Source organism: Nomascus leucogenys, chromosome 3, assembly GCF_006542625.1.
Source record: "Nomascus leucogenys isolate Asia chromosome 3, Asia_NLE_v1, whole genome shotgun sequence".
NCBI classification, from domain to species: Eukaryota; Metazoa; Chordata; class Mammalia; order Primates; family Hylobatidae; genus Nomascus; species Nomascus leucogenys.
This window is the reverse complement of record NC_044383.1, coordinates 132435668-132462369: the sequence shown is the minus strand read 5'-3', so window position 1 is coordinate 132462369 and position 26702 is coordinate 132435668. Positions and strand designations below refer to the sequence as shown.

Below are 26702 nucleotides of genomic sequence, written 5' to 3'. Positions count from 1 at the left end.
GCGTAGTGGCTCACGCCTGTAATCCCAGCACTTCGGGAGACCTAGGCGGGCGGATCACGAGGTCAGGAGATAGAGACCATCCTGGCTAACAGGGTGAAACCCCGTCTCTACTAAAAACACAAAAAATTAGCTGGGCGTGGTGGCGGGCGCCTGTAGTCCCAGCTACTTGGGAGGCTGAGGCAGGAGAATGGCGTGAACCCGGGAGGCGGAGCTTGCAGTGAGCCGAGATCGTGCCACTCCACTCCAGCGTGGGCGACAATGTGAGACTCCATCTCAACAACAACAACAACAATAATAATAATAATAATAATAATAATAAAAGGCAAATGGCCCAATAAAAGAAGCAAGAATTTGGATAGACATTTCACAAAAGATGGTGTATAGATGACCAATAAACACATAAAAAGACTCTCAAGATCATTAGTCATCAGGAAAATGCAAATGGAAACTATAATTAAATACCTCTACATACACATTAGAGTGGCTAAAATGTAAAAGACTATCAACACCAAATGCGTCTCATACATTCTTGGTAGGAGGCAAAATGACAAAAGTGTTGTGTAAATTTGGCAATTTCTTATAAGTTAAACATGCACCTGCCTTATCACGTAGCAATTTCATTCCTAAGCATATAACCACACTAAATGAAAACATACGTTAATAAAATCTTCTGTATGTATGTTGATTGTACCTTTATTTGTCATAGTGAGAGTTGGAAACAACCCATACGTTCATCACCAGAAGAATAAACATTGTATATTCATGCAATGGAACATTACTCAGCAATTAAAGGGAATAAGCTCCTGTTACATGCAAGAACATGGATGAATCTCATGTTGTGTGAAAGAATAGACACATAATAATATCTACCTTATGATTTCATTTTTATTAAGTTCAAGAACAGGCAAGATTAATATATGGGGCAAGAAATCAGAATAATGGTTGTCTCTAATTGGAGAGCAGGATAGATTAAAAAGGGACAATAGGAAACTTTCTAGAGTGAGGGCAATGCCCTAGGTTTTGGTTGTATGTTGGTTTCATGAGTGTATTACACATTTGTAGAATGTATCAAACTGTCATTAATATCAATGCATATTTTCTGTATAATTATACTTCAATAGCATGTACATGAAATCAGAGAATAAAAAGGATTAGAGAAAATGTGTAAAAGATGATTTAATATATAGATACTAGGAATTCTTGACAAAGAAAACTAAAGCAAGGAAACAAATGCTGAAGACTGTAATTCAAGAAAACTTTCCTAAAATTAAAAAAAAATGTAAATCCATGTTAAAAGAGCATTACATTTCTAAGAATATTGACCCAATACAATCAGTACCAATAACTTTTCTAGTAAAATCACTAGACTTTATAGAAAAAGAAAAATATATTTTGGATGTCTAGGAAAAATCAGTAAGTGTTTTATAAGAGAAAAAAGATAATTATCAGATTTGGGGGCAGCAAAGCTTTTATACTAAAGGTAACTGGAACAATATATTGAAAATACTTAAGAAAAATAAAATGTGCACCCTGAATTGTATCCAGCAAAATTAGCTTTTGAGATAAAGATTGTAGACAAAAGGTTTTCAATAAGCAAAATGTAAGTTTTAGTCCCATGAACTTTTCCTGAGAAATCTACTCTAGAACAAGATTATAAGCTTCAGACTAGTGAAATAACTAGGGAGCCATCATCATAGGAACAGGAGGTAAGTGTTAAACATATCCTTAATTGTAGAACTAAGATGAAATGAAAGTTAAAAGAAAGAGGGTATTGTACTCAGATAATGTAGATATAGTAAAACTATTTTAAAAGAAGGAGATGGGAAGATAGTATGAAATTTGTTTTAACTCTTCTCAGTAATGAGTTGGTAACGGTAATATTAGCAGTTATTCTAGGACATTTGTATGACTATCATGGAATAATAAAAATATATACTTATGAGATATTCTGACCCTCTCATCCATTTTCTTGGGAGTTAGGATTCTTACTGTAGGAGAAATGAAATATAGATGTAGTACATGTTAACACATGAGCTGTCTATGAATTTCTGGTCAGAAAAGCTGAGCACAGGTATAATAAGGTAGGCTTTGGGAAACAAACTTTGAGCTGATTCTTAAAATCTACTTACTACATAATTCAATATCTTAGAACAGTATGATGCCATATGAATGTAGTATGTTCATGGGTAGTGTGATAAGCAGAATGTGGGTATTGTCGTCTCTACTGTAAATGAACTGAACTCCACAAAAATAAAATGTGAAAAACATGGTGAGCTGCTGTGAACCCCAAAGAGTGCACATTCCTAAGGAAGGGTTTTCCAAGGGCCAGCCAGGATCTGGCTCTCAGTCTTGCTGTTGTCCTTCCCACTACTCACCTCTCAGGTCAATCCTAAATGCAGGGCTTATTTTCATCTGCCCCTAAAAGAATGATATGTCAGCTAGGATACTTACATTAAACAGTTCATGAAGTAATATTGTCACATGCCAGAATTCATTCCACCTTCATTTGCAGTGGAAATAACATACAGCGTTGACAATGCTGCAACATATATCAATAGACTTGTAAGGGGAGACAAGATTTGACCATTGCTTGTTCACAGGGAGGCAGAAGGAGGGGATGAACGGTTACAAGATTCAATAGTTAAACACTTGATGGCATCAAATGAAGACAGTTAGGTTCATCTTAAATTCGTAATGAGCCCATTGGTCACCAAGCCCTTCACCCACCTCCTCCATATAGAGATCTGTGGCCATTTCCAACGTTTTCTTGGGTGACTGCTTTTCTCTGCTCTCCTCCTTTTCCAGATCAGTCATGTTTTAGTATGTTTATACATTTATTCTGGTTATAGTTCAACTTTTGTAGGTCTTGGAGCTCAACAATCCTGAGGCAAAGTCATGTCTCTGTTGGCTCTGTGTACATCTTAACATTGAATTTTTTGAGCAACTTTACTTTTACTTTTGTTCTTACTTAAGTATTTCTCTTTGTTCACTGTCTTCATCCCACCTGTTAAAGCCACAGGTCAGGCCACTGTAATCTCTTCCCTGGACCCTGTACGAGTCTCCTCCCGGAGCTCAGGCTTATATCTTGCTCGCCTCCTAAACATCCTCCACACAGGGGGTAGAGTGATAGTTCTGAAACACACATCTCACCAATCACAGTGCACCCTGCATTGTGACCTGAGTGGATTCTCATTGTCCAGAAGATAAGGTCCAAGCTCATAAGGCTTCCTCTAACTAGTTCTAAGTAATCTGGCCCTAGAGACCTGTCCAGTCTTGTCTCACTATGTTTTCCTTCTTACTTCCTCTGCTCCAGGCATCCTGGAATTGCTTCATTTCCATCATCTGTGAGTGCCTTTTTTTCATGTCTTTACATCCAGATTCCATGACTGCTCTATCCCATCAGCCTTCTTCCTTTCCTAACCGACCCCTTCTCCTTCTTCAGAAATCTTAGCTAGGGTAATGCTTCCTGGAAACATTTCCAGCATTTTTGGACTGGTTGGAGACTTCTAATAACACTCCTATAACACCCGTACTTCTCATAGAAACACTCACTGTGCTTGAATTGTCTTGTTCTATGCCCAGTCTACTAGCTAGATTTCAGTTTCCACAAAGTCAGGAGCCAGATCTCTTTGTTCACCATTGCAGTTGTCCCAGTGCCTGACACAATTAGGTGCTTGAAAGTTGTTTATTGAATGAATGAATCAACAGTGTTTATCTTCTGGATCTTAAGAGGTATGTTTCAGCCCTTGAAACCAAGCCTATAATTCTAACCATCCTAGCAAAAGTGATTTTATGCTAGGATCAGCCCTGAAATAACTTTTGGCTTCACATACTTGAAACTAAACAAACATTCCTTACAAGGAATACCAGCCCTACTGAAACCTTTTATTTTTTTCTTCATTTTCCTAATAAGCTGAGGTCTTGTTTGCCTCCAAATCTCTTTACATCGTAGTCCGTCTGCCTAGAATACTCTCTCTGAACTTCCTCCACCTTAACCCCCACTTTTTTAATCTCCTTCTTGGTCTGGCTAATGGGAACTATTGTCCATAGAGCTTGGTAGACCTTCCCTACCTCCAAGGCCTTTACTAGAGGCCCTCTAGGTGCCTCCCAAACATTCCCTACTTCCTCTGTTGTAGAACTTCACCTTGTCACATTGTTGTGGCCAGGTTTCTTGCTGGTATTCCTCTACTCCCCTACACTCAAACTTGATTAAATACTCACTGATTTCCTTTTTTTATTCTATTAACTAATGTTAACAATCATATTTTATTGTCGTCCTGTAACTTATAATGTATTTTTATTAACTCAGAAGACAATGTCCTAATGATCTATTTTCTTTGTAAGACAAAGCAAAGATCACAGACTGTGCTATTTTCTTTACCAATAAATTGTCCACGGTTTGTAAAATAGTTGACTCTGTAATTTTTTTAAATTAAGGACTGAATTATAAAAACCTTACTTAAAGTTTGCAGTAAGACACTAATGTAATCAACAGCTACAGTCACAGAACTGGCTGACAGCATCCCTCTTCTCCCTCATCACTACTCCAACCCCATTATCATAATTTCTTTTAATGTACTTTTATTATATAAGTCTATATTTTTTATACCCATCTAAGCCAAATAATATAAGAATATAAAGTCTGATCAAGTGGAAAAAGATATTAATTCCCACAGTACTTGAGGGTATTTGCTAGGAGCATGGTAACTTGAGAATATATTTATATAACTGGAAAATCTGGGGAAGGAAAGTATTTCCTGTTGTTATTGATTTCTTTCAAAGAGTTGCTTTTCATTACCTGGAGCAGCATCACCTAGGGGCTCGGCCTAATTTTGTTAGCAGCCAATTCCTCATATATCTTACAGATAATCTGCATAGAGGCTAGTATTAAGTTGCCTTCAGTTATAGGAGGCTTCCCTTACTCTGTTGAAATAAAATGTTATTATAGGTACATTTTTTGTTAACTTGATTAAATACTCACTGATTTTCTTTTTTTTATTCTATTAACTAATGTTAACAATAATATTTTATTGTTGTCCTGTAACTTATAATGTATTTTTATTAACTCAGAAGACAATGTCCTAATGATCTATTTTCTTCATAAGACAAATCAAAGCAAAACAAACCAAAAAAAACCAAAACTTAACATTCGTCTTTTCTTAGTCTTCATCCAGAGGCAACGGAGAGGCATTTTATAGCCAGAAATCTATGTAATAGAAGTGAAGATAAGGTCTGGCTTTTAAACTTGGTTGACTCTACACCTCAAACTTTCATAACAAATGGATCCTCTAACAGAGCCATGGAGTTTTCTTCCCCTTCCATGGACAGTATTTCTCTCTGTGCTATGCAGAACCCTGTGGGTGGAGGGAATTCAGTCATTCTCTTTGGGAATCTGGACCTATAACAACATGTGAACTCATGAGCATTGGCATGGTTATCCTTAGACTCACCATGAGTGCTCACGAAATAAAGATATCTGAGGATAAGATGAAGAAGGCATAGGGTGAGACAGGAGGCAAGAAGACAGAAACCTGGAGCCCTTCCACTCTAGACCCTGTCCTTTATGTCATATGAGATACCTGATATTATTTCCTATATTTTTACATTAAATAACCCACCCCATTTGCTTAGGCTAGCTTAAGTTGTCGTCTATAACTTGCAGCCAAAGTGTTCTAATTAATTACCCTTTAGGCTCTATTCTTGTGAACTGAAGCTTCCAAACCCACTGAGACTTTCCTCTTATTTTCTTCATTCTCCAAACTCTCAATACTTTTGCTCCTGGACTAGCTTTACAACACATTCACACAGTCTGCTTCACTTTTAAGTTGATAACACTTTACACTGGACACTAAGGCTAGCAGATGGGATGCAAATGACCTCATTTTTCTTTAGCTGAGGCCAAGCAGGGACAGGTTGCCAAACCGTGTCATACAGGGTGTCCTTCTTCACACATCTCACATAGAGTAACAGTTGCATGCCTCCACTTCTAGCAGACTTACAGCTCCTCCATTTTTTATAGCATTAATATAATGAATGCATAAGGCTAAGGCATATCCCCAGTTTCTAGAATTGTCTTTACTTGAAGGGTTAATTAATAATTTTATATTAGTATAGTATATGAACTTTCATATACCTTCCCATGTTTTTATAATTTTAATGTCACGGGATAACAATTATTGAGATTTTTCTCAATTACTTAGGTATTGTGCTGTGCTCTTTATACAAATTTTCTCATTTTATCCTTCTCAGAACCCTATGAGATAAGCACTACTATTATCCATTTTTATAACTGAAATACATAGAAGTTAAGCAATTTGTCCAAGGACTAGTAATTTGAAAGAAAACAGAAGACTCGATAGACATCTGCTATGAACTGAATGTTTGTGTTTTCCAAAACTCATATGTTAAAGTCTCCCAATGTGAGAGTATGAAGAGGTAGGGCCTTTGGAAGATAATTAGATCAAGAGGGTGGGGCCCTCATGAAGGAATCAGTGCCCTAATGAAGATACAGGAGAGAGCTTGCTTCCTCCCTCCTCTGCTCTCTATCATGTGAGGATACAATGAGAAGATGGCCATCTTCAAACCGGAAGAGGACCCTCACTAGGACCCCACCTGCTAGCACCCTAATCTAGGACTTCTCAGCCTCCAGAACTGTGAGCAATATATTTCTGCTGTTAAGTCACCCAGTCTATGATATTTTAGTTATAGCAGTTCAAACTGACTAAAAACAACATCTGACTCTGAAATTTCCCATTCACATGAGTCACCACATTATACTGTTTCTTATCATTTCATGCACACAATGAGATTGTAACCATGTGTTATACCATGAATTTTTTGGGAATGGGCTCTATCTCTTATTAATTGAATTTAATGCATGAATGATAAATACATTATTGAGGTAACAAACTTAAAGAGCCATTGAATGATAAAAATAAATGATTTTTATCCAGAAAACAACGATTTTTGGCCCCATTTATTCCTCTTATAAAAATGGCATTGAGCCTTCCAAGCCTCAGATTCTTTATTTGCATGATGGTATTACGAACGTACCCGCCTTGGGCCATTACACATAATTATCTGGGAATATTTATGAATTCAGTTTAGAAACTACACATTAACATATGAGAATAAAATATTAAGTTTCAGAACTTGAATATGCATTGACTATACAAGTTTATTTGAATCTGAAATATAAAAGATGAACTATATCTAAAAGGAATTATGTTCTCTTTGAAGATATAGCATAATAGGTGCCCATGGTCTGTCTCAGGTGAGAACTTGAAAATATGAGCCATAAGTATTAAAAGTGTTAAAAGTAGCTATTTCTGTGTTATTTGTGGAGCAAGTGTGTTATTTGCAAGAGAAAAATCAAGGAAATGGTGGTGACTGCAAATTTGCTGCACCAGGTTGGGGACAGGGAATGTGCATCTCCATTATCCTGGGGCCGTTCACCCCTTCCTTGAACTTGAGCATGTGGCTTTCCAGGTGGTCTCCTGCAGCAGCATTGTCCTCCACATGCCATTTACTTACTAAGCTATGTTCATTCTAAAGTATGCTAAGGGCCTTCAGGTGAAGCATCTTTCAGGAAGTGAGAACATTCTGGCCTGATTTTTTGAGGAGCACAGGACTTTACCTCAAACAAAATATCCTTGTGCTGGCCACCTAGGCACTATGACCCATCAGGGATGGGTCTAAGGATTTCTACCTCTTTCCAATCACACAGAACATATGGGCATGCTGTATCCCCAACTGAATCTAACTCTGGATACACAATACCCTTCTTTCTTCTTCTTCTCCTTCTCCTTTATTGTTTTTGTTGTTGTTGTTGTTGTTGTTGTTGTTGTTTTGGAGATGGAGTTTTGCTCTTGTTGCCCAGGTTGGAGTGCAGTGGTGCGATCTTGGCTCACTGCAACCTCCGCCTCCTAGGTTCAAGCTATTCTCCTGCCTCAGCCTCCCAAGTAGCTGGGATTACAGGTGCACGCCACTACGCCTGGCTAATTTTATTTTTGCATGTTTAGTAGAGACAGAGATTCGCCATGTTATCCAGGCTGGTCTTGAACTCCTGACTTCAGGTGATCCACCCACCTCAGCCTCCCAAAATGCTAGGACTATAGGCTTGAGCTACCATGCCCAGCCTACCCTTCTTTCTTCTACAAAGTGCACCTACTTACAGGCTGAGAGTGCTCCTGCCCATCAGTAATTCCAGAAGAACACACCTTCCTTTCCAGGCTTTCCCTCATTTGTCCCTTCTCAAATCTTACTGTCAATGTTTATAAGTCCAGAGGCCCAATAAAATCAGTAGGATGGGGTTTATTTTCAAATTTTAATAAAAATGATGATAAGCTCCCAGCCTGATTTTTCGTACTATTTTAATATCAACCATTACACATAAACACAGCTGAGTGAGAACCAGTGTCACCCACACACATCCTCAGAGTTGGTGCTTCATTGTCATAGTTCTCCATTAATGTCAGATGCCTCTGCTAACAGCCAAGCTCTTGGCCAGGCCTCCCAGCATACACCAGATGATCTCTCTCTTATGTTTCCAACTTTTCCTTCTTTGTCACGTCTTTTCTCAGATATTACAAAGAAGCTTAAAGTTCTCCTCTATGATACGCTTCCTCCCTCTTCTTCAACCTCCTTAAAAACTGTCGGAATTTCCTCCTTCTTTTAATGCCAAACTCCTCAACTTATTGCAGTATAACTTCTACCCAGATTATAGCACTGAAACCTCTCAAGGTTAACCATACAGTCCCCATTCTTTGTGATTCCAAGGATAAGACCTCAAGTTCTATCTTATTGAAACATTCTGTTATTGACTGAATATATGAGTCATTCTCCCCAAAATTCATCTATTGAAGCCCTAATAGAGATTGTTTTGGAGATGGAGACTTTGGGTAATTAGGTTTAGATGAGGTCATAAGGATGGGGCTCCTAGGATGGGATTAGTGCCCATGTAAAAAAACAAACAAATAAACAAACAAAAAAACACAACAGAGCTGTCTCGCTGTCTCTATCATTGCTATCTATATCCTCTATCTCTATCTCCCAAAGAAGAAGTCATGTGAGCACACAGCAAGATGGTGGCTGGCTGTGACTCAACAGGAAAGCCGTCACCAGAAACCAACCATGTTGGCATCCTGATCTTGATTTTCAGCCTCCAGAACTGTGAGAAAATACACATCTTTTATTTCAGCAGCTCAGTTGGTGGTATTTTGTTTTCACAACCTGAGCACATTAATACAAGGTCTCCTTGGTTTCCATAATATTGCATCCTTTTATTTCCCCACATGCTTTTGATAAACTTTGTCTACTGCCTTCAGATTTTCCTTATCTTACCTCTTAAGTGTAAGAGTTCCCTAATGTCTGTTCTTCCTGGTATTTCTTCTTTTCTCATGTTATAACCACCCTCTTGGGCACTTTAATATTTTGACAATTGATCTTCAAATTTAGAGGTCTGGCCTAGACCTTTCTCTTAAGCTCTAGACTTAAATTTCTAAGAACCTTATGGATACCTCCCTTTGGATGACTTTATAGCACTTTCAATTAATTAATCTGAAACCCAACTTGTCAATATCTCCTCTGTCCTGCTCCTGTATTCCTTATCTGTTTTAATAGTGGCAGTATTTCACTTGGGCTCAAATCATAAGAGTCCTATTCTATTTTCTTATTATTTCTTTCACCTCACATAACTGGTATTTCAAGTCTAGTGAATTAAGCTCAGAAAACTTTTTCATATGCATGTCTTGGATTCAACTTTCACTCTACTGCTCTAGTTTAAGGCTTTTATTTTTACCTGTTATTGGATTACTGTGGCACTCTATTGACTGGTCTTTCTGTAAGTCAGTTTCTTCCCCTAAAGCTTACACATGATGATGAAACTTCACAAAAACCTTTATTGCACTTTGTGGTTTATAGAAAAAGTACTGAAACTTCCTCTTGGGACATTAACCATTACCTATATTCTATACTCTTCTTGCATTTGCAAAGTTGCTCAACACTACATCTCTCTATGTGCTTCAACACTACATCTCTCTATGTGCTTCATGCATAACAAATTCTATGTCGTGGCATGAAAGTGCATTAACATTTCTGAATCTTCACTTATGTTATTTTCTCTATATAAAATAGTCTAGCATAGCACAATTTCTCCAGTTGAAAAACATGTTTTATGGTCAAGTTCAAATGCTACTTTTACTCGAAGATCTTTCCAATCCTTCTACAGATACTACTCCATTAGCTGGACTTAATCTCTTTCTTCCCTGGGCACTGAGAATGTTATATTGGTTTTCTACTATGGCACATAACATAGTACATTTAGTTATATTTTTTAGTATCTCCCTTCCCATATTGCAAGATTGGTGCAGTCAGGGCCTGCCTCTTATATATGTATTTTTTATCTTGACTACCTAGCACCATATCAAGTACCTAAGTGCTTTTAAGCTTACTGTTGAAACAGTGATTGATTGCATAAATGAATGAATGAGAAATTGATCCTCAATAAATATTACTATCCAGTAGTAAAATTCTATCACAAATGTTTCAATAAATCTTCTGATGTTTACTATAAATATCATGAAGAATTACAATAGCTTTTAAAGCTATATATTGTGTGATTAAGAGAAAAATAATTTGAACATGACAAGATTATCCTGTTTGTGAGCCAGAATAGTGAATGAGTTCTTTCAAATAAGTTCTAATAAGGTATAGTGACTATAGTTAACAACAGTTCAAGCAGTTAGAAGAGAGGATTTTGAATATTCCCAACACTAAGAAATGATAAATGTTTGAAATGATAGATGTGCTAATTACCCTGACTTGATGATTGCACATGGTATTCAAGTATTGAAATATTACAGTGTACCCTATCAATAGGTATAGTTATTATGTGTCAATTAAAAATAATAAAAATTTAGCAGAGCTATAAACATAAATGAGAACTGTATCAAAAATAAAAAAGAGGAGAACATGCCACTTTTATTTGGCAGTGATATCTGTAAACTCACTAATACATTTATTTTCATAATCAGAGGAAAGAAAATCAAAATGCTTACCCAGGACATAATGACTAATGTTGCAGGCTTATTTGCTTCTACTGGTGGACAAAATATATTTCTAGCAGAGAACAAAGTGGAAAATTTCCTCTGAGCATCATTCCATTTAGAATTTCACTTGGTTCTTGACTCAGTTAAAAACATACTCAAATACTCAAGAAATAATCAAGGTAGCATATAATAATATCCATTTACTTAGTAACCTATATTTTAAAATTACTTCCTTGTGTCAGTCTGATGCCTTTAGGGAGGAGGGGTTGTAATTGTTTTTAGTTTTGTACACAATTTTGCATGCAAAATGTCATAGGAATGTATTGTCACATTTTAGCTCCATGTGCCATCAAATTGTTTGGCACTCAGTGATTTTATTTATCTAGGAATTAACTAGAGATGTTAGTTTGACATGTAATCACTGATGTAATTACTTTTTAAAGAAGCATGTCATTTATATGATATTTGAATTTTTTAGGTGAATATTTTTAACTCATTTTGCCTTAAAAGGAAGTGTTAAATTACTTGGATCTAATTAATTTACTTCCTCATCAATATCCATTGATTTCCATTTTCTTCTGTTGCCAATAAATCGATTTTTTCAATATTTTTAAATCTACTGAGTCCTGAATATTTTTCCATTCATTTTCATTTTTTAAAAAAGCTAAAGAAATGAGAGGTGTCAAAGGTAACTTAAGTTGATCTCCCAGGATACAAGTATGCCTGAAGGGACTTCTGATTATAAATAACTCAAGTAACCCTAACAGCCAGTGTATTGATTAAACTCCTCCTAAATTATATTCCAGAAAATGTAAAGCAAGTGCCCAAACCTTTGGTTGTGTCAGATATTCAGCTGTGAATAAAATAAAAAATTGAAGTAAACTTTGCTAAAAACAGACACGCAACATCATTCCAATCATGTATCTCAGAAACAGCCTGTCATGAGAATGCCGTTGGACTTGCAACTCCTCAAAACAATGTTCAAACAGATAGATCAGTTGGAAGCTCTTCATTACAGCATCTGTTCTGTGTTTATAGCTACACATGCAGACTGCTGAACACCCTCAGTGTACCATAAATGTAGGAATTACACATCCAGAATAGCAATAAACTCATTGGGTGATGTGTTCTCTAGAGTTTTTAGCCCCTTTGCTTCAGTTGGCAAAACTCTAGCAGATTTTTGCTGCTGTAAAAATATTAGATTGTTTGTGCTTTTTGTAACTTTGGAGACAAACTAAGAAAACATTAAATGGCAATAAAAAGGTAAAAACATAAGCATTGAGATTCTTTTTTATATACTAAAATTACAGTCTCACATAGTTACAGCAGGAGCAACAGCAGAATAAATGAGAAAATGAGTAAACAGATGATTGTTTTCCATAGAAGGTTAGCCTCAAATACCCTCTCTGGGTCAGCTCATTTGCTTGGTGCATATTCAGTAGGTATAAATTGTACTCAGAAAGCTGCGGGTTATAATTTTTAATTAGAAATATATTCCTTATTAAATGAATGTAATAATGCTTGATAAATTACAGCTAATAGTTCAACAATTTACTGATGAAACCAGCACTTCCTAGACAACCAATCCAGTTAATTTAGACTGTGCTGATTTTTCTCTCAAAAGCAAGATCCCATATGAAATTAATTTCTAAATTTCTAATAGTGAAGGGAATGCTCTCAGTTTATAAGGAAAGTGGTTCCAGGTGTGGGAAGGTAATCTCTTGCAGCAATGCCTGGACATGAGAGAAATGCTCAGCATTGTTAATGTGACATCAGATAGCTCCAACTTATCTCTGCAGCAAGCACTGCATACTCTTCATTAGTCACTGTTCTCTTAAACAGGTGCCCATATCTGTCTGAACATAGAATCACTGGGAGAGCTTTCAAAAATGCATATTCCTGGGCACCAACACAAGATAACTTAATTATATAGGTTTTCTCTCTACCTTAAATGGTTAGAAGAACTTTCAAAAATGACCCATACCTAAAAATTACAAGGAAGCTTCTGAAGAACCATAATAAAGGCAAGTGAGTTAGAAACATGGAGTGGAATAATGGTGGATGCTGTAATGGAACCCTCAGAAAACCGTAGGTGATGCAATAAAGTGAATCTTTTAATTCTTGTGAATACTCCAGTTTAAGGAATGCCTTCTTTCCTTTCATTTTCTTTCCTCTTATTTCTTCCCTCTTAATGAAAATTGTTAGTGATGCCATTTTACATCTGGACTAATTGTCTTTTTTTTTTTTTTTTTTTCCATTTCGTGGCACTGTTGGTTTGCTTTCATGCTCCCTGATAACTCCCTGACAGGAGTTTGCTCCTGAAGGGAGTTTGGCTAGAATTAAAAAAAACATGGTAAGAGAAAAAAAAAAGGCTAACCACTTTTACAATCAACATCTTATAACAAACTTAAAAATTGATATACCAAGATGTAAGCGTACATTATTGGCTTCATCCTAGTTTAGAAAAAATTAGGGATGTCTTTACTTGAAATCCATAAAATGGATTTCAAAGGTATGTTTTCCCAAAGACTCCCTTGTTAGATCCTCAAAGTATATAAATTCTGCAAAAGATGCCCATGTTGCTGTTTGGAAAGTAAAGATACAAAAACCAAAAAATTTAAAGGATGTAAAATTTTTGGCATGTATTAAAGTGAGAAGTATCATATCAGTTAAGACCTAAATAAAGAATAACTAAGGGGAATTACATTGAAAAGTTACAAAAATTCTACTATCACATTTGGGATTAAGAAAATAATAATAATAAATACAAGTTATAAAAACTTACAGAAGACTACTTTTCTCACCTACAAAATGGGGGGAAATAATATTCCTGCTGACAGGTTCAGATGGATGGAATAATTATTAAATAATCTGTACCTTATCATGATTATTATTAAAACTTTTTGTCTTTAAAGGATTGTTTGAAAGAGTAAAATTAATGCTGCTAGTGGAGAAAATGACTTAATTTTTGGATAATTCGGTTACCTTTAGAACTTCAAGCGTCCATGCTATTTTTGAAATAAAAAACATTACATGAAATTTGTTTTCATGGGTCACAGAAAGAGGTGACATATGCAAATTTAACATATGCTTCTTCTCAAAATAGAAAAAGGATAGGAAAGTGCTTATTATAAAAACAACTCTGAAGAATTATAGAAATATAATTCATCTGGACTTTGAATAAAATTCATCTCAAGATTGGGGTTTATCACCTGGTTCCCTTTTTTTTTTTTTGGTGCTTTATGACTAAGAAACTATTCTGATCATGACTTTGCAGTAGCAGAGATGACCCAATTCATGTATAGCATCGTGGAACATGTTTATAACAATATACATTCAAGTTCAATAAATAAGAGAGATAAATCAGTTGCTTGCAGGATCTTATTTTAGGACATACTTGGCGCTCAGTGGTGAACAAATTTTGAAATGGCAATTTCTCCAGGTGCTAAGTTTTCCTCCCCTTCACCCCGGTTTAGAAGTGGTGTGATTCCAGAATGATAAAAATAAAACAGAAGCTACCTTCACCACGGTCAGAACTAGACATTATAATTAGTGCTTGCCTCTCCGACCCAGTCCCCAGGGGCACAACGATGCTCCATAGAAGGAGGACCCATGTGAAACGGTAAAGTTACTGGCAGAACCGAAGCTTCCGCTTCTAGGCAAGAATAAGGATTGTTTCCTGCTCCTTTTCTTTCAAAGAAATGAAAACCGGGAGGAGCCTCAGTTCTGCATTCTTACTGCAACAGAATGTGAGATTTAAGAAAGGGAGAAAAGATTAAGAAAGAAAGAGAAAGACATTGGGGAAATAGAAGAGACAACTCAGAAAACTAGAAGAAGATATGTGAGAGAGAGAGAGAGAGAGACAGAAAGGAAGAGAGAAGAGAGACAAACCCAGGTCAGATAACTCACTTGGCATTCCCTGCCCCTGCCTTCTTTCTTCGGAAGATGTTGAGGAAAGTGTTGGAGCGGCAGGGCAGCTTGCCATCGCCAACATGCATGCGGACAACATCAGAGGTGGTGAAGGCACTGCGGACATTCCTCTCAGGCTTGGCAATAATGATGTACATCTTGGGAGTGAACATGCACCCCAGAGCCACTGTTACACTGAGACTCACTGCAAAGCAAGTTGTGATGATCTTGTAGTTGCTCCCAAAGTAAATGGGCACAAAAGCTAGCCAGATGATACAGGTGGTGTACATGGTGAAGGCGATATATTTGGCCTCATTGAAGTTGGCGGGCACGTTGCGGGTCTTGAAGGCATAGTAGGTACAGCTCATGATGAGGAGTCCATTGTAGCCCAAAGGGGCCACCACACCCAGGTTGCTGGTATTGCAGATAAGGTAGACTTCCTTGATACTTGGGTAGGACAGAATGGGCATAGGGGGTTCCATGATGATCAGGGTTACCACCAGGGTTAGTTGCACACTAATCAAAATTGAGGCAATGATCACCTGAGCCCAGGCACTCATGAACCTGGGCTTCCGGGTGCAGATCTTCTTCTTGCTGCCAGCCAGGATGCGTGCAATGCGATTGGTTTTAGTCACTAAAGCAGAGTAGCACATCGCAGAGGAGAGGCCAACCAAGAGGCGCTGGAGGTAGCAGGAAGTGGTAGTAGGTTTGGCAATGAGAGTGAATGGGCACACATAACCAAGGAAGATGCCAGCTAGGATGATGTAGCAGAGCTCCCGACTGGAGGATTTGACCACTGGTGTGTCCCGGTACAGTACAAAGATTAGGGTGACAAACAAGGTAACGAGGATTCCCAGGCATGAAAAGGCGATGGCTATGATGGATTCAATGTTGCTCCACTCAAGATAGCGCACAGGAATGGGCTCACAGCCTGTGATGAGAAAAATCATTTTAGCATGAATCCAAGGTTTCTGCTAGGAATAACAACATGCCTATTAATTACCAGAGACACAGTCATCTTTGCATCCTTCATGATTTATAACATTTAATGCTTTTTTAAAAATGCACAGTATTACACAAGTAAAGATACATCATTGTCTTACCTGGACAATTATGTCCCCAAACATAATCTTATTACAAGCCTAATGTGACATACTTGAACCTATAAAAATGATCTTTTCTTCCAACATCAGCATTATAAATAGATGCCATTCTATGCATGGGACTTGGTTCTACATGTTCAGAAAAAGAAAACACCCAAATAAAACTTTATTTCCAGTGAGGGTTAAATGGTGATAATGGGATAGAATAAATTATTAAGAAATAAACTAACAAAACTTTTCTTTTGATGCAGCCATTGTCTGTAGGCAAGTCTAGCTCATAGACAAGTCGTTTTTGGCCAGCAGAGTGTTTTCAATGTAAATTTCATCGACTTCTTTAGAAGAATCTGCGTTCTCCTGTTTACTGCAGAACTCTATATTATACCTTAAATCTCACTCCGCTACTCATGAATCATGAATGATCTGTATCTGAAACGTGAGGGCCTTTGAGTTAGTAACCTCTAGTGGACATATCCAGGAAGAATGAAATCTCCCCTAACCCATCTCTTGAAAGGAAAGACTAGAATTTGTTCCTAAATTCCTGGCTTATCTTTTCCTTCTAGATGGAGAATAAAATGTATTTTGTATTTCAGAGTGAGAGAAAAATTTGTCAGGCTCTGGGACAACCCCTTCACAGAATTTTGTAATCACAAAATATTTGGTCTGGGCCAATATTTCCCAAATTGTGAGAATAAAGTCATTTCCATAAATTTAGGAAAAGACTCATTGTTCTGTAGCCATGGCAACAAGGAACCACCAGAACCAGTGCAAAACCTGTCAGTCAATCAACAACTTGCCTCAGTGAACATGTGTTTGGATGCCAAGCAAGCACTGTCAGCCCTTACTTCTGATAATCACTCAGGCAGGATCAGAATCACTTCAATAAATGAGTGCCAACTAATCAACAGTCTCATATGAGTAATCATATTGCTACAGGTGATGTCAACCAGCTCTCAGAGGCTGCAAGGTTTTCAATCCCTAAACTCCACACTTTCTAAAAACTCCATATAAAATGAACAGTCTTCTGCTCACAGAAAATGTATCTGCCTAGCATAACTATCCCTTACTATAGTAAGCAATTTGTTTAGCCTTTGCCCTTTTTTTTTTTTTTTTTTTTTTCGAGACGGGATCTCACTCTGTAGCCCAGGCTGGAGTGCAGTGGCGCAATCTCAGCTCACTGTAAGCTCTGCCTCCTGGATTCACGCCATTCTCCTGCCTCAGTCTCCCAAGGAGCTTGGACTACAGGCACCCGCCACCATGCCTGGCTAATTTTTTGTATTTTTTTTTTTTTTTGAGACGGAGTCTCGCTCTGTCGCCCAGGCTGGAGTGCAGTGGCGCGATCTTGGCTCACTGCAAGCTCCGCCTCCCGGGTTCACGCCATTCTCCTGCCTCAGCCTCGGGAGTAGCTGGGACTACAGGCGCCCGCCACCACGCCCGGCTAATGTTTTGTATTTTTACTAGAGACGGGGTTTCACTGTGTCAGTCAGGATGTTCTCGATCTCCTGACATCGTGATCAGCCTGCCTCGGCCTCCCAAAGTGCTGGGACTACAGGCATGAGCCACCACACCCAGCCAGCTTTTATGCTTTTTAAAAAAAATTTTATGTATTTAGTCTCACCATGTTTCATATTTCTAGAGGCTTCACCAAGATAATTTTGAAGACCCCTTATTTGGTAACATTCCAGGAGATGCTCTGATCAACAGGGTCACTCACTGGACCCCCTCATGCCCACATTCTGTCCTTCCCATGTACTAGCATGAGGGTCATTGTCAACAATTTTCTCACTCTGGCTAATTTTACTGAGCTCTTGTTGCTGAATTTATGTAGTTGTCCTAGGATTTGTAATCATGTAGGTCTTTACATAGAAGGCAATTAAACTTACGTCTTTGTGTAGGGTAATTTCACCTGTATCTTCATATATTAAGTCATATAACCTTTGGTTTTGAAATGCACCATTTGGCAATTAGACATAAGCTTTTTATTATGTCAACAAATAGTTCACTTTAGAGATACACAATTTGATAAATATTTTTTTCCATATCTGTTTATTCCCTTGCTATTTCTTTGCTTTTGCTGTTATTTACATACATATACAAAGTCTTATTTTATGGGTCTTTTTTGTTTGTGTGTTTGTTTTGTTTTGAACCATATTTTTCTGTTTTGTTTGTGTGTTTGTTTTGTTTTGAATCATCTTTTTTTGTTGACTATATAAGGGATAGTTCATAAACATTAGAGGAACATGTAAGCCTAAGAAGTGTCCAATCCAAGCTGGCCCTGAGTGCTAATGTTTGGAGATCCTTTAAATTGATAACCAATTTGCCAAAAGTAGTAGGTCACTCAGCCTTAGGTTTCTTAGAAAACCTTCACAAGAATACTTCCCGTGTTGTCAACTTATGAAAGATCACTTTATTTTAGTGATTGTGTGTTGCCTTCCTACACTCTGTTTGCTTTGGGAATCTAAGACACCATTAGCAAGCACACACTTTTGACAGAACTTAGTGGCCTCTCTTCCTTGTGTATCAGGAATTTGTCTCTGTCTAAATACAAACCTTTTTCTGGAAGAACTTATTCTTCCTATATAAAGTCACACATTAATCCTAATTTTTTTTGTTTTCCCAATACAGGCAAGACAGATGAACATAGATGATAGATAGATAGATAGATAGATACATAGATACATAGATACATAGATGGATAGGTAGGAAAATAGATATTTAATATAACAATGGCCATATGGGAAGTTTTGATATGATGAAATCAATAAATTAAAATATTTAAAAGGAGCTCTAGACAAATTAGGAGATAAAATACCACAGTCAATTGTCAGTTTCTTTAGCTGTCGTCCTGCAAACAAATTTTCCAATTCAAAGATGATTTTTGTCAAGGCTTTGGTAACCTTCTGAATGCTACCTTCTTTTCATTTCATTCTTTTTCTATGCAACTTTACCTGACTCTCTAAATGAACTACTCTGTCATCAGAGTTTTTACTAGAAAATAGTACAACATTTCAAACTTTCTAGAACATAAGTCAGATCTATAGAAGTTGAATTAAAGAAACTGGTATAAAGCCAAATTAAGACCTATAGTTAATAATTTTCCTAAACTTCATGAATACAGAACATAGTGTTTGCTATAGAATTTGGAAATTTTATTAGATACTTATTGTCCATACTACAAGTATGTACCAATTAATTCAATTAATTGTTAGCCTTTGATGGAGAAAAATGTTTAAATGCAAGAGTAGAAAAGAGAAGATTAAAGTAATCCAGTGGTGTAACATTTAAAAAAGAAAAATAGAAAAGGCATTGCATAAGGCACTTTCAGAAGCTTTTCTTTCAATAAATATTCAAAGTTGTAAACTAAATAAAGATGAAGAAAAAACTTTAGGAAACTTTCAAATAGTTCTGAAATAGACTCAACAACTAACATAAAAAGGACCATATTCTCTCCCTCTGTAAGTAGGCTTAGACCTCCTGAATTACTTGAATCAAATGAGGAAAAAACAGTTAAAATGTAAAATTATAAATTTAGAAAATATCTAATATGTGGCTTGACATTTCCAGATAGAGTTAAAAAGTAAATAACCCAAATCAACATAATTATGGATCTTTCAGTAAACCAACTAAAAGGTCTCTCTTCTCTATGGTTTGGGAGCCTATGGAAGAAAATCTGTAGATATCTCAAGCAGAAGTTTCATTTGAAGAATATTTGTGAAAACTCAGTACATCTCATGAAAAACGAGGCAACTTATTCTGGAAGGACAAGTTGGCCAATTAAACAGCAACGGAAAGACATTTTCAGGATAGCAGAAGATGTGTCCAGCTCATGCTTCATTTGTAATTAAATTAATTTGGAAAAAAATGTATGGGACATTGATAAAATTGCAAAAGAAACCTTTGAGAATCTCCAGATGGATTATATACGGTTGTCCCTTTCTATGATTTATTACTAGGTACTAGTTCAAATAGTGTGCTTATTTTATGATTCTGTTTAAGCATTCCCCTGTTGAAAAGCCCCAATTCTCACAATGGCTAAAATACAATTAGATTTTTATTTCTTAGCCGAAATATTCTAATTTATAAATCCAGTGATATGAGGACATTTTCACTGGAATGTTTATTCATGACCTCATCATTCCCAACCCTCTAGAAAAATGAAAGGGAACCTTGATACATTGATGATTATACCCATTAGTAATTTTCAACTGAAGTTCTGCAAAAGCCTCCAGAAGCAGAAAGGGCATGGAAGTTAACTGCTGACCCAAAGACCTTGGAGCATGCTAATAACCATATAATTATCTTCTGTGCAAGATCACCATTATGAAATTCTTGTATATATCATACTCTCCTTTGTATATTCTTGCTTATTCATACTTCTTTCCTTACTGATTTAAAGCTATAAAAATCTGAGTTCATCTTTGCTATTTCTCTTACTACTAAGAGGAATTTATCTGAGCCTAGATATTACTAGAGACAATCATCATACTAACTCAATAATTTAGTTATATTAAGCTACTGTTGGTGGACATCATTTGAGAAATAATATAAAGGTCTTTGCCCATGCCTATGTCTTGAGTGGTATTGCCTAGGTTTTCTTCTAGAGATTTTATGGATTTAGGTCTTACATTTAAATCTTTAATCCATCTTGAGTTAATTTTTGTATAAGGTGTAAGGAAGAGGTCCAGTTTCAGTTTTCTGCATATGGCTAGCCAGTTTTCCCAGCACCGTTTATTAAATAGAGAATCCTTTCCCCATTGCTTGCTTTTGTCAGGTTTGTCAAAGATGAGATGGCTGTAGATGTGTGTGTTATTTCTGAGGCCTCTGTTCTGTTCCATTGGTCTATATATCTGTTTTGATACCAGTACCAAGTTGTTTTGGTTACTGTAGCCTTGTGGTATAGTTTGAAGTCAGGTATGGTGATGCCTCCAGCTTTGTTCCTTGTGCTTGGGATTGTCTTGGCTATACAGGCTCTTTTTTGGTTCCATATGAAATTTAAAGTAGTTTTTTTCTAATTCTGTGAAGAAAGTCAATGGTAGCTTGATGGGAATAGCATTGAATCTATAAATTACTTTGGGCAGTATGGCCATTTTCACGATATTGATGCTTCCTATCTATGAGCATGGAATGTTTTTCCATTTGTTTGTGTCCTCTTTTATTTCCTTGAGTAGTGGTTTTATGTCTAAAACACCAAAAGCAATTGCAACAAAAGCCAAAATTGACAAATGGGATCTAATTAAACTAAAGAGCTTCTGCACAACAAAAGAAACTATCATCAGAGTGAACAGGCAACCTATAGGATGTGAGAAAATTTTTGCAATCTATCCATCTGACAAAGGGCTAATATCCTGAATCTACAAGGAACTTGAACAAATTTACAAGAAAAAAAACAACTGCATCAAAAACTGGTCAAAGGATATGAACAGACACTTCTCAAAAGAAGACATTTATGTGGCCAACAAACATGAAAAAAAGCTCATCATCACTGGCCATTAAAGAAATGCAAATCAAAAGCACAATGAGACACCATCTCATCCCAGTTAGAATGGTGATCATTAAAAAGTCAGGAAACAACAGATGCTGGAGAGGATATGGAGAAATAGGAACACTTTTACACTGTTGGTGGGAGTGTAAATTAGTTCAACCATTGTAGAAGACAGTGTGGTGATTCCTCAAGGATCTAGAACCAGAAATACCATTTGACCCAGCAATCCTATTACTGGGTATATACTCAGAGGGTTACCAATCATTCTACTATAAAGATACATGCACAGGTATGTATCACAGCACTATTCACAATAGCAAAAAATTGGAACCAACCCAAATGCCCATCAATGATAGACTAGATAAAGAAAATGTGGCACATATACACCATGGAATACTATGCAGCCATACAAAAAGAATGAGTTAATGTCCTTTTCAGGGACATGGATGAAGCTGGAAACCATCATTCTCGGCAAACTAACACAGGAGCAGAAAACCAAACACTGCATGTTCTCACTCATAAGTGAGAGTTGAACAATGAGAACATATGGGATAGTGAGGGGAACATCATACGCCAGGTACTGTCGGGGGGTGTGGGGCAAAGGGAGGGATAGCATTAGGAGAAATACCTAATGTAGATGACGGGTTGATGGGTGCAGCAAACCACCATGGCACATGTATACCTATGTAACAAACCCGCACATTCTGCACACGTATCCAAGAACTTAAAGTATAATTTTAAAAAAGAAATAATATAAAGGTATGTTATGCTAACTTTTCCAATAACAATACTCTGCATATGCAAAGATTGCATGAGTTTAGATATTTGAAAAGATTCAGAAGACTTGTAGAAGACACTCATGTAACAATTTTATTTAAAGTTGAAAGGTCTAATACAGTGCGAGAAAGACAGTGCATGTCAGCACCAAGGGACCAAGAGATAACCAGGTGCATGCTGTCTAGGTTCTTATTCACACATGGATAGACTTTACCTGTGGACTGGACTACCAGGATCTCTACCGTCAATATTGGCTTTGGGTTAGCTAGGGCAGAAGTTTCAGTGGAGTCTTTTTATCACCCCCAAGTCATGTAGCCAAGTCAAGCTAATTGGTGATTTCAGGTGAAATCCATCAGTGAGCAAACTGGATTTGGTTGCCACCAAACACATTTTAAACTTTAAACTGCATATCATAAATCCACGTTCCCCTAATGAGGACAATAGTCAAAGATAGATACTAAGGCCTCTCCAGGGATAATCATAAAGTTGTCCAAATCTAGCTATAAAATAACTTTGTCCTCTACAGTACATCAGATACAAATGAAGAACAATGTTGTTATGCTAGAGGGGATATAAGTACTCTCATGTTGTAACAGTAGCAGTTTGTCATGACACCCAGAAACATACTTCCATCTCTACTATGACCGCTTTATCTCTTGTGAAGATCCTAGATTCTTTTTCATATATGGAAACCAGACTCTTCAGTGCCAATCTGGAACCATCCAAAACAGAATCCCTTGAAGACTGGGACTAATAATTTATATTTTGAGTAAGTTTCTTAAAAGTTTTAGATTCTTTTTCCTTTTTTTATTTTCTTTATTTTTTATTTAGGATAAATTTAAGTTTATCCTAAATTTGAGAAACATTAGCTTTGTCATCTTGAGGGAATTAGCTATAATGTCAATTTTGTCCAATTATGTAATGTCATGTTATGTGGTTTTCTTCGAGGTCCTGTTTTGAAGTTTTTAAAAGACAGTTATCCAACCTCCAGGTGTGTTTGGCTATCCCAAGGCTAGAAAGAGGGGAGACTACCTTCAACCAGTGGTGAGTAGTGTCCACCTGACCCCAGAACTCAAAAGGGGAACTTTGTGAGAGTTGTGCTTTCCATATCTGAACCCTGAGAACTTGAGGTCCTGGCAAGTGTTTATGGTTAGGGTTATTACAGAGAACTCAGAGCTATCAGACAAGTCAGTTTCCTTCAAGCCAACTACAAATTACTGAACAAAATCAAAGAAAGGTCGCAATAACTCTGATCTGAGGACTGGTAGCTACTTCTAATTTTTGAATCAAATGTTAGGGTGCTTATAAGATCCAGATGTATTGGAGGAGGATGAAATTTACTATCAGACTTTTTCCAATTAGGTCAAGTCAAATTTAACATGAATTAAGAAATAAAATTCTATGCAAAGTGTCTTGAGGTAATTCATAACATTTGTAATACTACATCATGATCATATAAATCTTCATCAAAATGCTTCCCTGATTGTTTTAAAATTAATATGAATAGTAATTCTATTATAATTCAATGAATTTCTACCAGGTGAAATTCTGTTCGTAATTCAGTGCTCAGATCAAATGTCCCTTCTTCTGCAAAGGCTTTTTTCTTCCCAGGGAAAAACAGCCGCTCCATATTTATCTGACATTTTACACATACCTCTATTGTAGGACTTATAGTTGGCTGTTTACATGGCTAGTTTCATATGAAGCTCCTCCCTTAGGATATAGACTTTGCTTAATTCACCTGTATATTCCCAGTCTTTAAAAAGTACCTGGCACAAAACAGGTGGTAGTGTTTATTACAGAATGAAATAAATTAGTAGATACTAGTGTAAGAGGTTACAACAACTGTTGGGATGGAAAAAAAGTTGTTAAAATTAGTTAATGTTTATACAGCATTTTCTGTTTTTTTATGAGAAAATGTAGCATAGTCTGTCTTTTTGAGCAATATTCTTATTTTATTTTTACAAATAAATTAGTAGCATTGGATTACATATAATTGGTCCACAAATTGTTAAACTACTGTCAAGCTGTATATCATGGCAGAAAAGATCCCTGTTTTTGTATCGCAAGAAATAAAGTGTGAAATTTAAGTGCTGAATTAAAATGTGCAATTTCACAAGAAGAAAGTATGAGAAACTTTTTAACAGCTTCAAAAAGCACTTTCTCTAATAAATATACTAATTTCTTCATAGCCCAAAAAAACACATTTTAATGGAAATAAAAACCACAGTAAACCTGTTTTTATTCATTGATATTATAATGTATGGAGTATATATTAAAAGTAGCTAACTTTTAAAGTGATTTTAAGTATATTTTAACCAACTATTAAAAATAAAAAGTATATTTTACTTCAGTAGAATACACTATTTTACAAAGAAGAATGATTTCTCATTTTAACTAAAATTTAGTAAAAAAAAAATTACCCATAAATCAAACACTTACTTAACGGCAATGCATTTACTTTTTTGAGTAATTCTACTGATTTTTAGTATTCTGTTCTCATGAGTTTTCTCCTTTCACAACTACCGCTACCATGGTAACACCCACAACACATTGGCACAGACCATGCCCTTGCTCTGTGCTTGACATGGCACCAAGCAAGTGGTAAATGGGATTTCCTGTATGAGACCAAAAGAAATGCAGAATCAATATGGATCATTAAGACATTAGTATAAATTAGAATGAGGAATCTATATTGTGAAAGACCCTAAAGATAAGATTTGCAAATTCATCTCAATATATGACCCAATCATAGCTGCATGCCTGTTGTTATTAGGGTATTAGCTAAGGGCATGGTCTGAGGAGTTGCTGGCTCAACTCATTTGAATGTTAAAGTGACTTTTATGCATATGATAGATCATGGTGTATTAAATCGTTAGAAACGTAACTGTATTAATATTCATCTATTTTTAACCAAGGAAAAATTTAAAAATATTTTACCAAGTTACAGATCCCTAATCAACGGAAATGAGCATTTGGCAGTGGACAGAAAATATACAATAATCCCACAATAGAGCATCTCCAGGGAATAAAAGGTAGGCCCTTGAGTTCCAGTATTACATCATATCAGGTTTTTTTTAAAAAGCTTTTTTATCTTAATGTTTTAAAATAGGATAGAAATTTTTTTAATGTGTGAGATAAGCCCTAATGAAAATGAAATAGAGCAGTAGGAGAAGTTGGAGAAAGCCCAAAAAAATGTAGACAAGAGAAAAATGTTTGTACCTCAAAGCCAAGACTTCTGACTTCCAAGACTAACCTGAGAAAGAGGTCACTTTTGTCTTTGAGCTTCTTCCTAGTCAGCTGTGATCTCAGTCAAACAGATGAGCAGAATGACTGTCAGTCAAACCCAGCTCTCAAACACAATGGCCATCTAAGCAGACCTACTTATACAAGAAAAAGAGGCCTGGCAGGAGGCACACACTATGAAGGAGTATACAAATTTGAAGAGAAATAATGTAAGTGGAGGGAAGGCATGAGTCCAAAATGAGGTTGGAAAAACTTTTCCAAGCCAGGCCATTGCATGCAACCATGGCAGAGTGACAGCATTCATTAGATCCAGTGACAAACAATCCTGAATTCTCACTGTGTTTTTTCTATTAACCAACTGCATTGACCTCGATGACCCTGGGTGAGTCCCTTCTTCCTAATTCCCTCAATTGACAAACATTTATTAAGTAGCTATTATGCTCAAGGCATCAGGCTATGTGCCAGAGAATTGGTGTTTCTCAATGGGTGGGACAGGGAGTAATTGCATCAGGATCTGCTGAGTCCCACTCCAGAATGAGCAAAGGGGAATCTCTGGAGGTGGGTAATTCCTGGGTAATTTTTAGGCATGAAATTCAGCTGGCAAATAAAAAGATGTGTCAGATGCAGTTCATACCTTCAAAAATGTTCTGATCTACTTTTCTTATCTTTAAAAAGGACCTTTGTACTAGGTGACATACAAAAGCTTTCTGCTGCTCAGTTTAACTTTTTTCTAACAAAATTAACATTTTACAAGGTATTGTCACTTAGTAAGCATAATTTTAGTTACGTGACCTAGTTCTACTTACCTAGTCATTTTTTATGTACTTTGAATAAACTGCAAGATTTCTTAGTTGCATATTCTTACTTGGAAACAACTAAAAAAGTGTCCAACCATCAAGAATATTACATTTTCGGATGATTTTCAACAGCACCCAAAAAGGCATGGAGTCAGGGATTAGTGGACTAGGTTCCGCTTCTCACTATTTTCCTGACTTTGGCCATACAACTTCACCACTCTAGGTCTCAGCTCCCTCTTTCTAAGATGATAAGACAAGGGGCTAGATTATTTAGATGACAAAGTGTCTATGTACTCAGATAAAAAAAAGGCTCTATGGCTCCTAAAATTTATGCAGTTTTATG

The 26702-nt window shown here is 36.6% G+C and overlaps 1 protein-coding gene across 5 annotated transcripts in view; it reads right to left on the bottom strand.

The window, feature by feature from the left end:
• The window catches only part of GRM1 (glutamate metabotropic receptor 1), a 410692-nt gene that overhangs the window by 22960 nt on the left and 361030 nt on the right, over nucleotides 1–26702 (bottom strand). For all 5 annotated transcript variants that reach the window (XM_003255843.2, XM_030809805.1, XM_030809807.1 and 2 more), the window contains one exon: nucleotides 14958–15888. In XM_003255843.2, the coding sequence (XP_003255891.1) occupies nucleotides 14958–15888 (931 nt within the window). The remainder of the gene's footprint in view (nucleotides 1–14957; nucleotides 15889–26702) is intronic.